The sequence below is a fragment of the Drosophila mojavensis genome, unplaced genomic scaffold, assembly GCF_018153725.1.
Source record: "Drosophila mojavensis isolate 15081-1352.22 unplaced genomic scaffold, ASM1815372v1 contig_72, whole genome shotgun sequence".
Classification (NCBI taxonomy): domain Eukaryota; kingdom Metazoa; phylum Arthropoda; class Insecta; order Diptera; family Drosophilidae; genus Drosophila; species Drosophila mojavensis.
In genome coordinates, this window is record NW_025318897.1 from 1139221 (window position 1) to 1159686 (window position 20466).

A 20466-nucleotide genomic window follows, 5' to 3' on the forward strand; every position below is an offset into this window, starting at 1 on the left:
TAAAAACAATTGTTTTAAAAAGGCATCTGTTTAATATTATTTCATAAATTAAATAAATATAACAAGTAAGAAAGCTCTAGTCGAGACTGCCTGACTACGAGATCCCCTGAACCACTCGAGCAACTGATATTTCAATAATTATTCGCACATGCATACACAGCCATACGCACGCACGCATAAACACGCATTAGCTGCAGTGGTGGCTTACTATGGGAGCTTAATTGTTTAATAACTTTTCTTGTGGATGTACTTTTTTCATGAAACATTCAGATTATGATTATAACATGAATATGCATGCATTTTCCAAAGCAAAAGTCTCTAGACTTTGAAATACGTCTTTTACAAATATGTGGATGAGGGTGTGGATATAGAGGTACATTTTAACAAAAATCGAAATTGTATAAAATGCATATAAATATACATTCAAACGGTAGCTCCAAAGATGTAGGTGATATAATTTTAAAACTAATTTTCGATACGGTTTTTAATCGATAAAAAATAACGGGATGAATTATCGATTTTTTGTGATAAACTCGATATCCGCACTGAAAAAAAATGAGGTCTCTAGCTCTTATATCTTCTGAAATCGACGCGTTCATACATACGAACAAGCGGACGGACGGACAGACGGACGGACAGGGCAAAATCGACTCAGCTCCTCACCCTGATCAAGAATATATATACTTTGTTGGGTCTGCCACGCCTCCTTCTTGTAAAGCCCAAAATTGCCAGTCGATCGACCTTATGAAGTGCTCACATACATATGTACATATGTATGTATGTATAGACATTTGATTGTGTGTATGTATGGGATACGATGCTTACAATTATGGGATATAACTTGTAGAAGCATTTGTATGCCTGTGTGCCTTTACATGTGCGTGTGTGTATGTGTTTGTTTGTATGCATGGGAGATGAACATTGGCGTGTGCCTCCCTCAACTTAGAATGGTGTGAACGATTTTTGGGTTTAATTGAAGAGGCGCGCTTATATATAAATAGCTGACTAACTAAAGTAACAAGTGCTCCTCCCAATACTCTGTGGCACTGTGGCCGGCGAGTAACTCATACACATAAACATATGTGTGTGGTATAGTGACTGGCGGGTAAGTTGCGCTTATCTTTAAGCACCTGATTTTATTTCAATGATTGTGGGTTTGCCTGTCAGAATGCATTTTTAAAGAAATATAGCATAGCTTGCAAAAAACTGTTAACACTTTTTCGTTGTCTGCAAAAAAGTGTCTTTCAGTGACACAGTCAAAAAAACTCAGACAGAAAGTGTTTTTGTCGCGTCTGGCTTAGCTCTCTCGCGCTCTGAGGGAGATAGTTGTTTCTGTTTTCGTTTCCTCAAGTCAAACACTGATCGTTTGCTTGAGTTAAAGAAGTAACGGTAAGTTGCGTTTGTATGGGTAATCACGCGCGATTGCTGCGTTCTTTTTGTATGTATGTATGCGTGTATTTACATGCACACGAAGGCAAAAACATTTTCTGCTGAGTTTGTTAGTCAAAGTGTTTTTTGCTGAGAAGCTTTGTGTGAGGGAAAATCGTGTTAGTTTTACGCGACACTCATGTGAGAGCGTCACACGAATGAGTGATCGCATTGCGTCTGAGCGAAACAGATGCTAAAGAAAAAAGAGAGTGACGCTCAGAGAGAGACGTGTCTACACAATTTTTTTTTGGGTATGATGCGAGAAAGAGAATAAACGAAAAAACGCTCAACTCTCATTTGCAAGCTCTGAAATATAGTACCTGATTAAGCTCAGTGGGCAAAATGGGATGCGATTTTCGATCCCTAGCACCCGTTCATATATGTACATACATATGCAGGTGCATGCAAGTAAAAAAAACTTAATTAATCAGCTATTTAAATATAAGCGCGCCTCTTCAATTAAAACACAAAATCGTTCACACCATTAAAAGTTTAAGTAGTCACACGCCAATGTTCATCTCCCATGCATAGAAAACAAAAATATACACACACGCACATGTAAAGGCACACAGGCTATAAATGCTTCTACAAGTGATATCCCATAATTGTGAGCAGCACATCCCATGCGTACACACAATCAAATGTATATACATACATACATATGTACATATGTGAGCACTTCACAAGATCGACCAAATGCAAATGCTGGACTTAAAAAGTTGCTACAGGCGGCAAGAGCTTCGCACAGAGGCATACAAATGCTCATAGTACATGTAGCAAGCGAGAGTGTGTGTGTGCTTGCTCATCGCGAAAACATTTTCTTTATGCGCACCAACGCTTTCATACCCTTCCCTAATAACGAAAACTCAAACATTTTGTACGAGCTTGGTAAACGGTTTGAAGAGTTCGGAATACTCTTCACACAGAAGGGAAGACACGGCAGTCTAACGGGAAGAATTTTCAATTTTCGTGAGCTGCTGCTGGTGCTCACATGCATACATACATATACATATTTGAGAGAGCAAAGAGAGAGCGAGAGAGCAAGAACAAAAATGGGCATAAAGGCATCTTTTATTCAACATTTGACCATCTCGGTCGAGCGCATGAAGCTTGTGCTTTCGTATAGTTTAGTAGCCTGAACCTAAAAGTGAAGAGCCGAGCGAATACGAAGTTGTTGGTAGCTACTAGACAGATTTTTCGGTGTTGAAAAAGTTTGTTCCACATGTCTAGTCTATGTGTTGTTTGGTTAGTGATATATGTAGATACATGTTTTTAAAAATGTCGATATTTGTTAAAATGTATGTGATGTACATACATGTATGCAGTGTTCCCAGGTTTTGAGACATAAAAATAGCAAAATCGTCTCTAAAAAATAGCTGAAAATAGCTAAACAAATTTTAAAATAGCTTACAAAATAGCAGAAACATTTATGCATTATGCATTTACTTAAAATTTTATTTTTAAATGTTATTTAATAATGATACAATTTGGTCCACATCCAAATCATCATCAGAATTATATTTTATATATGTATTATATACGTTTGTTAAAATGCTGGTGCATTTAGTTCGGGCCAGCTTGATTTGCAGAGCAGCGTTGCTACTGTTAAATACTCGCGTTAGGTGGTCAATCGAGGAAATTGCAGTGTGCTCTGCAACGTACAAACATAATGCCGCCTCCTCCTTCGCACTTTTAGTAGTTGCCAATGGCTCGAAAACAATTTTGTTTTTTTGCCCAAAGGCGCCAACCGCAGTTTTGGTTTTTGTCGTGAAATTTGGCAAAAACACTGCATTTGCAGTATATACAATACGCCGGCGTGTTGTCCGACTCATCCTCCTTAATCCAATCCTTAAATTCAGTGATTGTTTTCCAGGAATCACGAAATTTCTGCTTATATTTTTTATCCATCACATACAATTAATGCCAAGAAGCGTGCCAAGAAGAATTAGCGATGGTGTAAATTCACAACTAGTGATGGTATAATAATCGTGGTGGTAGTATCGCTCAGATCATTACGTACAATTTGGGACTTAATCGAAAAATGTTTTTTTTTTTTTTTTTGCTTTAAATACTAAAATCCAATTCAAAATATTCGTTTGTAAAATAGCTATATTTATAGCTAATAGCAATGCTATTAAATAGCTAATCTGGCAACACTGCATGTATGTACATATTTCACGACACTCACAGTGCCTTCCTTGTAAATCCCAACATTTGCAGTTGGTCGGCCTTGTGAAGTGCTCACAAACTTAATTACATTTTACATTACATACCTCTTTTGTTATCTGATCCAGCGCGTTATCCTCGACATTAACGCATATATTGTTTCGCCGCCGTCCGGTTGCATTAGTACTGTCCATCGCATATAAAATTATTTACAAATGATTATCCAGTTTAGCTCACATTAACCACAAAACCAAGCTTAACTATGTAAATGGAATTTAAGTATTGATAAGCCAAATCCAGAAATATATTCGCCTATTAAAAAAAAAAAAAAAAAAACAAAAGATATTATATATGTATATATATTGTAAGAAGTTAAGTAGGAAAGGATGCTCATTCACGGCTATTTTCCGATTTGCTACACTTACAATCGGTATATATACATATACATTCTTGAGCAGGTCGATAGAGGACGCTACCATCAATTCAGTCGTTAAATTTTGAATTTCTAGCTCTAATATGAATAATATGGAATATGTGAATGAATATGGAATATGGGTAATGAAAGATAGCACGATGGGTAATGAAAGAGAGAGAGAGAGAGAAGAGAGAAATAGAGTGTGAAAGAGAGTAGGACAAAACACGCAGAGCGCTTACAGCGGGACCATTTTGTTTGCGTGCTTGTAGCGCACTGATTTCGTCGTGCTATCTTTCACTACCCGAGCCAGCAAATACCGAGCCGAGCGAATACGAAGTTGATTGGTACCTACTAGACAGATTTTTTGGTGTTGCAAAAATGTATTCTACATATCTAGTCTATATGCTGTCTGGTTAGTGGTTTAAACTGTCAACCTGAATATATATTTAAAATTGAATGTCTCTAGCATCAATAGAGCCACTGACCAGAGAACACATAGACTAGACATGTAGAACAAACTTTTTCAACACCGAAAAAATGCGCTGAGCGGACCGGACAACTTCGTATTTGGTCGGCTCGGTCTTCTGAGGCTCAAGCAGTGAAAATAAGGCACAACAAAATCAGTGTGCTGCGACTGCTGCCACGAAATGCACGCATTACTAAATGAAGCGCATAGCCCTCTTTTTCCCTTACTCACTCTCTCCCTCTCTTTATGCTCTCTCTCTCTCTCTATATGGTCTCTCAAATAGCAGCAGCGCACAGAAATTGAATATTGTTCGCGACGATCCCAGCTCTTTCCTCTTGAGTGAAGGGTATACCGAAATCATAAAAGCATTTGTCACGCTCATGCAAACAAAATGTAAGCGTTTCGATGGTTATTCGTGGGAAGGGTATGAAAGCGTTGATACGCATAAACAATATTATTTCGCGACGGGCAAGTACACACACACTTGTAGTCCCTTGCTACATGTATGAGCATTTGTGACCTGCGTGCGTTACTCTTGCTGCTTGTAGCAATTTTAAAGCCCAGCATTTGCATTTGGCCGGTCTTACGGACTGTCATAACCACTTTACACAGATGTACTATGTATGAACATACATACATATGTACATAAGTACATTTATATATTATTATTGCTAATCATGTTTATAAATGTGTTTATATCCGTAAAATTATTTTATACACATTTTTAACCGAAAAAATTATCGTAAAACACTACTAACTTTATTAAATGCTTTGCAATATATGAAATACACATTTCATATTATACTCAAGCTTTACTCATTATTGTCAAAAATTTCTAATTAAGTCATAATGGCCCATTTGATAGTCACCCTACGATTCAAATCATACAAAATTTACAAACTACTAAATCCGGAGACAATTAGCTTGCCATCCCATACAAGCATACACATACACAAATGTATGTATGCATGTGCTCACTTCACAAGGCAGACCAACGGCTGATAATAGACGAAAATACTGAGAAAGAATTGAGTTTCGCGACGCACGCACACAAAAGCACATACACGTAGCAAGGATGTAAATGTGTGTGTGCATGCTCGTCGCGAAAATGTATTCTTTCTGTGGAGAACAGGCTGTGCAAATTGTAAAGCCCAAAATTTACCGTTGGTCTGCCTTGTGAAGTGAGCACATGCATACATACATTTGTGTATGTGTATGCTTGTATGGGATGGCAAGCTAATTGTCTCCGGATTTAGTAGTTTGTAAATTTTGTATGATTTGAATCGTAGGGTGACTATCAAATGGGCCATTATGACTTAATTAGAAATTTTTGACAATAATGAGTAAAGCTTGAGTATAATATGAAATGTGTATTTCATATATTGCAAAGCATTTAATAAAGTTAGTAGTGTTTTACGATAATTTTTTCGGTTAAAAATGTGTATAAAATAATTTTACGGATATAAACACATTTATAAACATGATTAGCAATAATAATATATAAATGTACTTATGTACATATGTATGTATGTTCATACATAGTACATCTGTTTAAAGTGGTTATGACAGTCCGTAAGACCGACCAAATGCAAATGCTGGGCTTTAAAATTGCTACAAGCAGCTAGAGTAACGCACGCAGGTCACAAATGCTCATACATGTAGCAAGGGACTACAAGTGTGTGTGTACTTGCCCGTCGCGAAATAATATTGTTTATGCGTATCAACGCTTTCATACCCTTCCCACGAATAACCATCGAAACGCTTACATTTTGTTTGCATGAGCGTGACAAATGCTTTTATGATTTCGGTATACCCTTCACTCAAGAGGAAAGAGCTGGGATCGTCGCGAACAATATTCAATTTCTGTGCGCTGCTGCTATTTGAGAGCCCATATAGAGAGAGAGAGAGAGCATAAAGAGAGGGAGAGAGTGTGTAAGGGAAAAAGAGCGCATAGCCGTGCTTCATTTAGTAATGCGTGCATTTCGTGGCAGCAGTCGCAGCACACTGATTTTGTCTTGCCTTATTTTCACTGCTTGAGCCTCAGAAGACCGAGCCGACCAAATACGAAGTTGTCCGGTCTGCTCAGCGCATTTTTTCGGTGTTGAAAAAGTTTGTTCTACATGTCTAGTCTATGTGTTCTCTGGTCAGTGATAGAGCTCAAAATATACCAAAATTTTTCTAGTAGAGTTGGACATATAATTTTTTATCGATCATCATATAATTGTAACATCAGGTACAGAATTTCAGCTTTGCCCTGAACGCTTTCGTGAGTTAAATGAAGCTAAACGTCATTTGTAAATAGATACATAATTTAATTAACTATATTTATACCCTGAACCCATGGAATATGGGAAATCAAGGTATAATGGTTTTCTTGAAATGTATGTAACAGGGAGAAGGAGGCGTGGCAGACCCCACAAAGTATATATATTCTTGACCAGGGCGACGAGCTGAGTCGATTTAGCTCTGTCGTCGGTCCGTCTGTCCGTATGTTTGAGCTCGTGGATCTCAGAAGATATAAGAGCTAGAGACTTGAAATTTTTTTCCTAGGTCCATGTGTACCACGCGCATATCATTTTGCTCTAAAAATCGATAACGTACCCCATTATTTTGTTATCGATGAAAAGCATTAACGAAAAAGCAGTAATATATTATTATCTACTACATCTTTAAAGCTATATTTAAATATAGATTCATATACATATACATTATAGAATTTCCATTTTTGTCAAAATTTACCCCCACCCCTATATTCCCCCCTGACTCTAACATTTGTAAAAGGCGTATTTCAAGTACTAGAGACTTGTGCTTTGGCAAATACATGCATATCTATATTATATTCATTTAATGAAGAGAGTTCATCTACTACAAAAGCTATTAAGCAATTAAGTTCCCATAGTAAGCCATCACTGCAGCCAATGCGTGTTTATGCGTGCGTGCGTATGTCTGTGTATGTCTGTGTATGTGCATGTGTGTGTGCATGCGCGAATAATTATTGTAATATCAGTTGCTCGAGTGGTTCAGGGGATCTCGTAGTCGGGCAGTCTCGACTAGAGCCTTCTTTCTTGTTTTAAAATAAGTTTCATTGTTATGAGTGCCCTGTAGCAAACGCTGGAAACAACTTAATTTGTTTCCTGGTTCACGCAGAGTTAAACTTTATTGTAAAATCGTTTTGTAGACCGAGTATTAATGACGGAGTTGCTTCCTAGTATTAGGATATACAGTGGACTCTCGTTATTTCTACACTGCGATATTTCGAACCTCTCATTAATTAAAAGTAATCACGAGTCTTCTACAAAATCTCTTTATATTTCGAATTATTCCCTTACATTTTATGCACTCGGTAATTCGAACTAGAAAATCATTGCTAAGACGACGTCAAATACTCGCCAATTTAAATTTTCGAAGGTTCTTGACGTGTTAGTAAGATCTTTAAATTTTAATTTTGGACTCCCCTGAAGCTACTTTTCTCTGTTGTGTGTGGTTGCGTGTAACGCATAACTTACAAAACTATTATCTACAAAACGAAACTGATGAAACAGTATACCAGTTACTTATTCTCCATAAAAAAATTATTGAAAAGTCTGAGCAGCTGCAATATGTTTCGAAGCAAACCCGTAGAAATGAGTTCTTTTCAAAGATTAATTTATTTGAACATAAGTACATTACGAATATATAAAATATAAGCACTTAAATAAAAAACCTTGATAATTCGAAGATTAACGAGAGTCGACAGTACATATATACAATAATTTGAGCATTAAATATTTCGTTAAAAATATGCATAAAGTTACTGCAAGTGTCAATAAACATATTATATATATAAAACAAGTAAGAAAACTCTAGTCGAGAATGCTCGACTAGATACTCCCTGAACCAAACTAATAAAAATGCCCATTTAGTATGGCTAAAATTTCAATTTCGATGTATTTAAAAATATAAATGAAATACAAAACTCATTTAATAAAATATAAAAATATTTTGAAACAATTAAAAAAATTACCGTCAGTTGCGCGCTCGGATTCGAACTCGAGACCTCTCGTTCGAGCGTCACGCACCTACTCACTACACCACCTCACTTTTGGAAGCTGCGCTGGCAAAACTGAAAAAGATTCAATGCTGCAGCGTCATCTAGCAAAACAAAACCAAACTAACAGCTGATGTGATTCTAAGAATGTTCTAGAAGAAGTTTGAAAAAAAAAAATTTCAAGTCTCTAGCTCTTATATCTTCTGAGATCGACGCGTTCATACATACGGAGGGACGGACGGACGGACGGACAGACATACGGTCTGTCACGACTCCTTCTGCCTGTTACATACTTTTAACAAAACTCATTTTCAATGGGTTCAGGGTGTCAAAATGAAAAATCATTCAGAATTACCTATAGTGGCATCTGACTTGAACTTGAATGTTTCTAATTCGAATTTTAAAAGCAAACTCGACATCCGCGCTGTATATATTTATCATTTATTTATCATATATTTATCATTTAACAAAAATTAAAAGTCTCTAGCTCTTAAATCTTCTGAAATCGACGCGTTCAAACATACGGACAAACGGACAGGGCTAAATCAACTCAGCTCGTCGCCCTGATCAAGAATATATATACTTTGTGGGGTCTGCCACGCCTCCTTCTACGTAAATTTCAACAAAACCATTATACCCTGATTTCCCATTTTCAGTGGGTTCAGGGTATAACAAGTGGGGACTGCTCGACTACAGGTTTCTCTAAGCCCCTTAACAGAATTGATATTCCAATAATTCTACGCAGCGCGAGATACAATTTATTAAGGTGGATTTCGATGTTTCAATCGATAACACTAAAACGAAAATAGCTACCGATTATTTGAAACAAACTCGATATGTGACTGACATAATTACTTAATCTGTACCACTAACCATAGAACACATAGACCGGACACGTAGTGTAAAGCGTTTTGCACACTTTTTTTTGAGCGTTGCGTCGCACACAACTTCGAATTTGCTCGGCTGCTCGCTTTTAGGTTCACTTCACTTCACGCGCTCGACCGAGATGGTCGACTGTTAAACAAAATTCACCGCTAGGCTCAATGTTTCCCTTGCTCTCTCTCTCTCTCGACGCTCTCTGCTCTATCAAATATTTACATGTATGTATGCATGTGAGCACAAGCAGCAGATCACAAAAATTGAAATTTCTTCACAGCAAGAACCCATGTCTTCCCTTCTCAGTGAAGAGTATTCCGAGCGCTTCAAACCGTTTGCCATGCTCGTGCAAAAATGTGTTTTTATCATTATTTTTGGCAAGGTTATGAAAGCGTTGCTGCGCATAAAGAAAATGTTTTCGCGACGAGCATTCACACCCACTATCCCTTGCTACAATTACTATGAGCATTTGTACGCCTGTGTGCGAAGCTCTTGCTGCGTGTAGAATTTTAAAGCCCAGCATTTGCATTTGGTAGATCTTGTGAGCTGCTCACACTTATGGGATATCATTTGTGTATACCATAGGCAGTACAAGTTTATCTTATTTTTTGATAACTCATTCGATAACTTTTTTATCGAGAATAATCAAAAAATCGACTTTGGTTTTTCAGCCTAATTTGAACACTTTTAGACCTGGAGACTTCAATTGCGTTGTATACATAGTTAATAGCTATTTTGTAATTTATAGATTTTGGATAGAACGTTCCCTTCGCCACCATTGTGTAAAAAACGTATTTCTGACTACGCAGCGCAGTCAGCAGAGCGCGTAATATACGTGCGTGTGGATGGGTATATGCGTAGAATATCAGCTTGGAGGGTTCAGGGTATCTCCTAGTCGAGCAGTCTCGACTGGAGCCTACTTACTTGTTTAATGAATAATTTGCTTTCCGCTTTTTATTTATTAAGCGTATATTTTCGTATTTTGTAGGGATAATTCCAATGAAGAATGAAGTTTTCTTCATTGTAGTTGAATTAAAACGAAATAGTTCAGTAATTCAATTTTCAATGAACGAACCAAGCGGTAATAATATGGAACTAACTAAACTAGAATATGATTTATATATATTTCAGAATAACTTATTGTGAACAACAATATCGAACTTTTTATTCTATGTAAATGAAATGAAAAGATTTTTTAACAGAGCTTATAAAGCAATTAAAAAATGTATGCAACTCTTTTGATAGCGTGTAGCACAAGAATTTATGTGTTAAAGGACAAATTTGTAAATAGTGAAAAATGTTCATTTTCATTCATATATATTTTTGGAGAACATTCAAAGTATTGAACACCAATATAAAAACATTCACCCAATTCAGTAGGAAACTACTCAAGACGCTACAAAGTTTTGGGTTGAGACACGTGTTTTTTTTTAAGGATTCGATAGGAAATAAGAAATTTAGGAACTTGGCCCATTTTGCATTGCTTTCTTTGCGCAAGTGGGTAAAATTTTTCGTCAGATCAAGATCAGATAAAAAATATACATCAAACAACTTCACAGATACGGCTTGCGGTGGTTGAAGAAATTATGCCATGATTATAAGTTGTTAAAAATATATTTAAATATCAATCAAATCAAAGCAAAAAACATCAGCTTTTTCCCGATTTTTTTCACAAAATTTCGGCTTTTTTTAAAGTATCTTCCCACCAAAAAAACTTTTTTTGCTCAACAAAAATTGACAACACTTGTGTGTACCTACTTCAACTTAGTATTGTGTGAACGATTTTTTCGAATTCCTAGTTTCCTATTTAACCCTTAACCCTTCAAAATTCCCTGAGCCCTTGGAAGATTTGATATTTAAATAATTCTTCACGTCCTTCTGCTTACACAACACACATTGGCATGTACACATAAACACGCATGTGTGAGCTTACTAACCCATGTCACTTTGAACTAATCAGCAGAGTTAATTAGCACAATTACCGTTTAATTATTATTTGGTTTACAAAAGTAAAAAAACTATAATTATCGAAATGGGAGAGCTCGTATTAGTTAATGAGTGAGTTATAGGCAAAAAAAATATTTCGAGTGAGTTTGAGTTGAAGTTCGCTTTAGTCGTCATAGCATACGACCTTAAGTAAATTGAGCGAGAATAAATGAAGCCTGAAACTGGTATGAAAAAGATGCCAAAGCGTAAGGCATCGAGTTACTCGAGTTTTTGCATTTATTTTCTTCTCCATTATTGCTCGGCTCGGTCACTTGTGACCCGAGCAGTGAAAAATAAGGCACACTAAATTCAGTGCGCTGCGTGCGCTCAAAAATACATGACCATATTTTTTATATGTCAATCACTATTTTTGCTCTCTTTCTTTCTTTCATTTACTCTTTCTATCATCCCATGCTCTCTCCCTCTATGTGCGTTCACGACGATCGTTATTCTTCCCTTCTGAGTGAAGAAGATACGAAACTCTTTGAATAGTCAAAGGTTAAGATGACCATAAAGCATAGTGGAGGGTGCCTGATGGTATGGGGCTGCTTCACATGGTGGACCATGGGCTGGTTAAGATCGATGAACTTATGAAGAAGGACGACTATCTGTATATTTTGAAGACGCACCTACACAATTTTGTGGATAATAGTGCGTCTCCCGAGGAAGAAATCGTGTTTCAGAAGGACAATAACCCCAAGCACAAAGCGAAAATCGTCTAGAATTGGCTGGACATTCCAAAATTTTTGATAATGGAGCATCCTAAACAAAGTCCAGACATCAACCGCATTAACAATTTATAGACTTTGGTTAAAAAAGGGCTCTTAAATTTGGATATACCACCAAATTGGATTGAGGAGATTTGCTGTAGGATCTAGGTAGCGTGGAACGAAATTCTACATGCCCTATTGAAAAATTGGAAAGTATGCCTAAGCGCATTGCTAGTGTGATTAAAACTAAAGGTCCTTGAACAAAATATTAAATATCGTAAATAGTTAAAAAAAAAAAAGATTAAAACGAGCAAAAGTGGATACACACAGTTTGACACAAAAATGTTTTTTCATGGGGGAAAAAAAAAGAAAGCTCTAGTCGAGACTGCCCGACTACGAGATCCCCTAAGCCCTACGAGTAACTGCGATTTCAATAATTATTCGCACGTGCAGACACACACAGACATACGACGCATAAACACGCATTGGCTGCAGTGGTAGCTTACTTTGGGAAATCAATTGTGTAATAACTTTTCTTGTGGGTGGGCTATCTTCATGAAACTTAGATTATGATTATAATATGGATATACATGCATTTGCGACTCAGCTCGTCGCACTGATCAAGAATATGTACTGCGCGTCATCAGGCTAGCGCCCTCCTTACACTCATATTGTTTTACTTTTTTTTCTTTACCTATTGCACGCAACTTCTTAGTTTTTGTTTTGATTTTATTATCATCATATAAGACGTCTCTCATATCTTGTCTTATGTTTTATTTTCTATTCCTTATTTTCACAAAGAATGCGTGCACTTTTTTGCGTCATCAGATTAGCGCCTCAAATGAAAATGCAGTTATCTTGCTTATTTTGGCAATTACACTTACCAAATTTCTTGTGAAGGTAAAAGTACTCAATATATTTATAGTATAGGTAAAGAAACAGTTTTATCTTTGATTAAAAAAATGAAATATTTAGGCATACTTTGAATCTGGACTATACTACCATAAAATTGCAAAGACAGGAAAAAACAGAAAACCAATTGGCAATTTTCTTAAAAATAAGAAAAACTATGGAAACAAGTATATAAGCTGCAATAATCAAGTGATTTCAGAAGCAGATAGAAGAGCATTAGCTAAGGAAGTTTCGAGTTCCTGTGAATCGACTACCAAGATTAGGGATAAAACCGGTGTTAAGACGAGCTTATCAACGGTCCAAAGAGTAATTAAGAAAGTTAATTACTTAAAGAGACAGAAATAAAACAAGTAAGACTCTAGTCGAGACTGCTCGACTAGGAGATACCCTGAACTCTCTAATCTGATATTCTAATCACTCTGCACTTCTTTTCGGCACACATACACACACACACGAACATATTAGAACGCGCTCTGCTAACTGCGCAGTAAGCAGCTACTGCGCTTGGGCTGAGCTGCAGTGTGGGCAGCGTTATAAAAATTTATTTGTTGAATAATTTAATTTCTAGACGTACAATCGTAATGAAACTTTCAGAACATAAGCATAATATTCAAATGTATGTACATTCCAAAGCACAAGTTGCTAGTATTCGAAATACGCCTTTTACAAAGGTAAGGGTGTGGGGCTGGATATTGGGGTGGTCAAGTCTCTAGCTCTCATATCTTCTGAGATCGACGCGTTCATACATATGGACGGGCTGCAGTGTGCGCTTACTATAAGAACTTAATTGTTTAATAACTTTTTTTGTGGACATACGATTTGCTAAAGCACAAGAACTTAATTGTTTAATAACTTTTTTTGTGGATGTACGATGATTATAACATGGATATGCATGTATTTGCCAAAGCACAAATCTCTAGTATTTGAAATACGCTTTTTAAAAAAGTAAATTTTAACAAAAACCGAAATTGCATAAATTGCATATATGCATACATAAAAAATTTGGAGACTCTAGCAATAAAGGTATAGGAGATATAATTTTATAGCTGGTTTTCGATAAGGTTTTTTATCGATAAAAAAATATCGGGATGAGTTATCGATTTTTAATGATAAACTTGATATGCGCGCTGTAATTACGGACATTTTAAAAAAAATTTGAAGTTTCTAGCTCTTATATCTTCTGAAATCGACGCGTTCAAACATACTGACAGATGGACAGACAGACAGACGGACAGCTCAACTCAACTCGCCCTGATCAAGAATATATATATGTACTTTGTGGGGTCTGCCACGCCTCCTTCTGCCTGTTATATACATTTCATCAAAACATACCCTGATTTCCCATTAAAAATTTTGCCCGGGCGAAAATGGCGTGATCTACCCAATGGCAGCATGTTGTCTTTTCTGATGAGAAAAATTTAATTTGGAAGGAACTGATACATATAATTAATATTTTCATGACCTACTCATGGAAGAACATTATTTGGAGCGGTTGCCAAGCCGTGGCGGCGGGCGGGTGGTGTGGCATTGGTATAGGTAGCAATATCTCTAGCTTCAATAGCGCCGAAATAGATTGCATTCATACGGACAAACGGACGGACAGCAAGACGGACTTTGCACAAAACCAATATACTCATTTCACTTTCGTGAATGAGTATAATAATAATAGCTTAATATAAAGGTGTTATTTTTGGTCATTAACTTAAATAAATTGAATTTATCGCAGAGGGCGCTAATTGGATGACCAAATTTTTGTTACATTTTTTTTGTACATTTTACAAAAAAAATATATATATATATTAAAAAATATTCCCTATTGTTACAGTAGCCATTGTTTTTTATTTTAAAAAGAAATAGATGTAGTACAATATTAAACAAGAACGTTGCAGTCGGGCGTTACCGACTGCGGAATACTCATTCACATCCCATCAACAGTTTAGCAGTTAAGTTTCGCTCTAATACTGTAGAATATACAGGTTTTTCCGATTCGCCACGCCCCTACTGGGCGTAGACACCTCATTTTTGGTCAGTTCTTAGAACGTGATAATGGTACCCTGACTGAAGTTTGAATGCTTACTTAAAAAAATGTGAAAATTACAGGGTATTTTTCGATATGCCACGCCCCTCAAGAGGCGTAAACATTATTTTTGGGTCATCGATAGAGGAGGTTACTGGTAACTTAACTATCTAAATTTGAAGCTTCTAGCTATTATACTTTAGGAGATATAAACTTTTGCGGTTTGCCACGCCCCCTGTGGGCGGACATATATCCGACAAAACTTTTTGGTCTTGAGTGATCAGGCCGAGTATATATACAAAATTTGAGGTCTCTAGCATCAACAGTGTTCAAAATATAGCAGAATTTAAAAAATCACTATATCTTCAGGTCCGATTTGCCACGCCCCTAATGAGCGGAGATATGTCCGCCATAGCTCGTGATCTTGGGTGGTCGACGCGGACCCACATACCAAATTTCAGCTCTCTAGCTCTTTAACTAACATGATTTCTGGTATATCGGAAAACGCATTTTCCGATTTGCCACGCCCCTAGCGGGCGGATCTTTATAAATCGGAGATATACACGAGTATGTGTTCCAAATTTCAAGTCTCTAGCTGCAATAGCGCCGAAATAGATTGCGTTCATACGGACAGACAGACAGACGGACGGACGGACAGCAAGACGGACATTGCACAAAACCAATATACTGATTCACTTTCGTGAATGAGTATAAAAAATGTAAGATGAAGATGGTTTAGCTTTTATTTAGCTTTGAGGTTGAATGTAAAGGGGGGCGCTAACCTGATGATGCGCAGTGTATTTCCTTTGTGGGGTCTGCCACGCCTCCTTTCTGCCTGTTACATAATTTCAACAAAACCATTATTATACCTTGATTTCCCATTTTCAATGGGTTCAGGGTATACAACAAAATAATGACACTAATAACATATTCAAATTCAAGTGACACGAAAGTGTTTGCACACATGTTATTCTTTATATCTTATTATTACTAAATTCACTTTACCGTTGTTTTTAGCGTTTTCAATGTGCACAGCTGTGGCTTATGCTATACTCTGAAGAATTTCGTCATATTTTGTAAGAATCGATTAAATCTCTACAAACTCTGGATACTTTTAAAATGCCAGTAAATCTATTGTCATTTGACATGATTCAATTGGTTTATTAAAACCACTCCATAGGAAAATCGGTCTCGGAGATTGCAGAAATGTTTAGAATATTTCAAACCGCGCAGAGAACAATGAAACACTGGAGCCAAAGCGTTCAACTGGACGACTTTAGGCGTTAATAGATAGGTCAGAGATTATTCTGGCCAGGAAAGTTAATGGGAACACAACAATTTCGACCAGAACGCTTGCTAGGGAGGTGCAGCAATAATGTCGTATAGTCATATCTCGCGAAAGTGTCAGCAGAGCCCTAAAAAGTAAAGAGTTTGCATGAGAATCGTTAGAAATACACAAATCCCAAAACATCATAAACACAGATTGCCGCTAGGGTTAAAAATTATATAGGGAATGATGTGCACCCGATTACGATACACAAGAGTACTGCACGAGGCCAAAGACAAAGCGCTTGCTGGTAGACGAAAACCGTGCATCATAGATGGTTATAAAAAGTCACATTTGGATTACGCTGAGAAATATGTTAGCAAGTCATCTGATCAAATTCAATATATTTTGATCGGATGAGCGCCAAACTTTTTGGAGAAAGCAGAATACTGAATTTGACAAAAACAATATTACGCCAAGAGTTAAGCATGGTGGTTGTGGGGTGATGGTCTGGGGTTGCATGTCTGCATCAAGCGTGGGCGAGTTGGTATTTGTAGACTGTATAATTGACATTTGTATCTAAATATTTCGAAAGACTTACCTTAAAAAAATGCCGAAAAGCTACAACTACCAAGCTCGTTCGCATTTCAACATGACGACTCTAAGCATTCTGTGCATATCGTCAAAATGTGGGAAGCATATAACTCAGTCCATGTGCTACTGTACCCACAACAATCTCCAAATTGAACACTTGTGGGAATGATGGATAGGAGTATCTCAAAACGGGCAAACCCAGAACAAAACCGACCGAAAAAAAACTCTTCTTGAAGAATGGCAGAAAATTAGGAAAGACATTACTCAAAAACATTTTTTTTTCGATGCCAAACCTCTTATCAGCCGTTATTAAAACTAAAGCGTTAGATACCAAATATTAAATATAGGTTTTACCCATTTTTTCTATATTTTTCTATTTTTTATGTTTTTATACCCTTAACCCATTGAAAATGGGAAATCAGGGTACAATGGTTTTGTTGAAATGTATGTATGAAATGTATGGCAGAAGGAGGCGTGGCAGACCCCACAAAGTATATATATTCTTGATCAGGGCGACGAGTTGAGTCGTCCGTCTGTCCGTATGTATGAACGCATCGTTTTCAGAAGATATAAGAGTTAGAGACTTCAATTTTTTTTAAATGTCCGTATTTACAGCGCGGATATCGAGTTTATCACTAAAAATCGATAACACATCCCGTTCTTTTTTTTTTATCAATGAAAAACCTTATCGAAAATCAGTTATAAAATTATATCTCCTACATCCTTGGAGCTACAGTATGTATATTTATATGCATTTTATACAATTTCGGGTTTCGTTAAAATGTACCCCCCACCCATATATACACCCCCTCATCAACATATTTGGCAAGTGCACGTACATATGTGTTTGGGTATGTGTGGGTGTATGTGTTTGTCTGTGTGTGTGTTTATGCGTGTGTGTGTGTCTTGTGTAAGCAGAAAGACGTGAAAAATGATTGAAATAGCTATTGGTCGAAGGGTTCAGGGTAGAGGTGGGTACGGGCCGGGTTTTTATCGGGTACCCGTGGGCACCCGCGGTTACCCGTGGGTATGGGCTGAAAAATCGAGTTTCGGGTTGGGTGCGGGTGCGGGTTACGCCGCTCAACCCGTTTTACCCGAAAAATCATATTTTGGAGACCGTCAAAAGCATGATGGTTAAAATTTATGATATGCAAAATCATTCAATTGAGGACGCGAGACTTGAAAACTCTCCGACAAATTTGAATCATGAATTTCAAGACCTTTTGGATAAAAATCAACAAAAAAAAACAAGTAAGAAGACTCTAGTCGAGACTGCTCGCTAGGAGATACCCTGAACCCTTTAATCTGATATTCTCATCACTCTGCACTTCTTTTCGACACATATACATACACATGTACGTATTAGAACGCGCTCTGCTAACTGCGCAGTAAACAAAGACTGCGCTTGGGCTGCGCTGTAGTGTAGTAACATTATAAGAATTTATTTGTTGAATAATTTAATTTCTATACGTACAATCTTAATGAAAGTTTCAGGGCGTAATTATATGGTGAAAATGTATGTACATTCCAAAGCACAAGTCTCTAGTACTTGAAATACGCCTTTTACAAAGGTGTGGGTGGATATAGAGGTGGGGGGTAAATTACAACAAAAATCGAAATTATATAAAATACATATAAGTCTACATTTAAAATTTGCAAGCTATAGCTCGAAAGGTGTAGGAGATATAATTAAATAACTAGCTTTCGATACGGTTTTAGATCGATAATAAAATATAGGGAGTAGTTATCGATATATAAAGAAAAACTTGATATGCGCGTGATATACACGGACCTAGGAAAAAAAATTATAAAATTATATCTTCTACACTTTTATTGTTAGAGTCTTAATGTATGCTTATATGCAATTTATACAATTTCGGTTTTTGTTAAAATTTCTTACTTGTTTTATATAAAAACATGTAATATTTCTGCAAATTATATTGTAATTTTTAAGAGTTAAATTGTTGTTATTTTTGATTGTTGTAATTTTTGAGAGTTACATTTTTTGTAAGTGTTTCTTGCGGTTATGAAAAATTTTTTTGCTTTCGGGTACGGATAAAATTTTGAAGTTTTGACTGTGGGCGGCCCGTGCCCACCTCTAGTTCAGGGGATCTCGTGGTCGAGCAGTCTCTACAAGAGCTTTCTTACTTGTTTAATATTTCAACTAATATGCATTATACTATTTGCCACGCCCTAGTGGTCGGATCGGAAAAATCTTAACACTTAATAAATTGACGAGTGTGTTCTAAATTTCAAGTCTCTAGCTTCAATAGCGCCGAAAAATAATTCGTTCATACGGACAGACGGACGGGCAGAAAAACGGACATGCAAGAAACCAATGTTCATTTCACTTTCGTGAATGAGTAAAAATATGAAAACTTAACACACTTAACACACTTAACTAAATAAGTCTTGTCCGATTTTTCGTTGAACCCACAACCAAATACTAATTATTGATAAGTTTATTACAATTAAGTTTTAATACCGCGATAGGGGATGAAACTAGTGAAGAACAAAAACTTAACTTAAAACATTGGACTATCATCTTGCACTTAAATTTTTATGGTGCTGAATCAAAAAGGCTTTGAGCAACTGTGTTTCATAGCTACACTGTTGCAGCACAACGCATACTTCACATACATATTTAGATTTAATTAAATATTCACAGAACTCAATGAATGAACTTAGTATTTCTTCACGTTAAGCTTACAGCCTTATTTTACTCATTTGGTAAATGGATTAAAAAAATTTTTTAGTACATGGGAAAGAAATAAAATACTCAATCATCGTAAAACTGCGTACCCGACCTATCTACTGTCACGATTATACATAGTCAGCATAAGTGTATATTTCAATGCTGCTTCGTATAGATAGCGTTGATTTTTAATGAAGAGTAATGAATCATATCTGAGAGAATGCATTAACCACTAAACATACGTGACAATATTTATTATAATTAACATATAGGACATGAAACGCACTGTGCAAAGAATAATCCCTATAGTACACAGGTAAATGAAGCGAACGATAGTGTCTAGTTACTCGCGACGGATCAGAAAAATTAAGTCGCATAAACAAAAAGGACGAATTAATATTACCGATAATCAATTTATGCAGAAAAACAATTCTTATAATTGTTCTGCGATTAGTGATGGAAAGATTAATCATTTGATACACAATAATCGATTATTTTCTTTCAATTCACGATTTAATTGTATCGCAAAATGGGTTTTGAATATCGAGACAGTCGATGATTTGCTCAAAAAATCGCATCGCTATAAGCAACATTGGCGCGTAAAAGTTGGAAAGCGAAGCGTAATTATGGCACCAACAATTAGTAAAGTGTGGAGATTTTTTTCCAAATTAAATTATTAATTATTATATTATATTATATTAATTATTGACAAAATTACTGATAAAGTCATAAAGGCTCATTTGACAGTCACTCTACAATTCAAAGCATACAAAATTGACAAACTAGTAAATTGCGAGACAATTATCATTCCATCTCATACATACATACACATATGTATCCAAATGTATGTGCTCCCTCAAAGGTCGATCAACGGTAAATTTTGGACATTACAATTTGCTTAGGCAGC

General features: G+C 36.4%; 1 protein-coding gene across 7 annotated transcripts in view; it reads right to left on the reverse strand.

The window, feature by feature from the left end:
- Positions 1-19668, reverse strand: part of LOC6586690 (leucine-rich repeat flightless-interacting protein 2) — an 89048-nt gene extending 69380 nt beyond the window's left edge. For 2 of the 7 annotated variants that reach the window (XM_032733367.2, XM_044009326.1), the window contains exons 1-2: positions 19505-19666; positions 3702-3906 (exon numbers count right to left, since the gene is read on the reverse strand). In XM_032733367.2, coding sequence (XP_032589258.1) covers positions 3702-3788 — 87 coding nt within the window. In that variant the 5' untranslated portion in view covers positions 3789-3906; positions 19505-19666. Of the gene's footprint in view, positions 1-3701; positions 3907-16871; positions 17091-19504 lie in introns of those variants that run through there. The other 5 variants (XM_015160267.3, XM_044009323.1, XM_044009325.1 and 2 more) reach the window with 5 other exon arrangements.
- Positions 19669-20466: the final 798 nt, after the last annotated feature.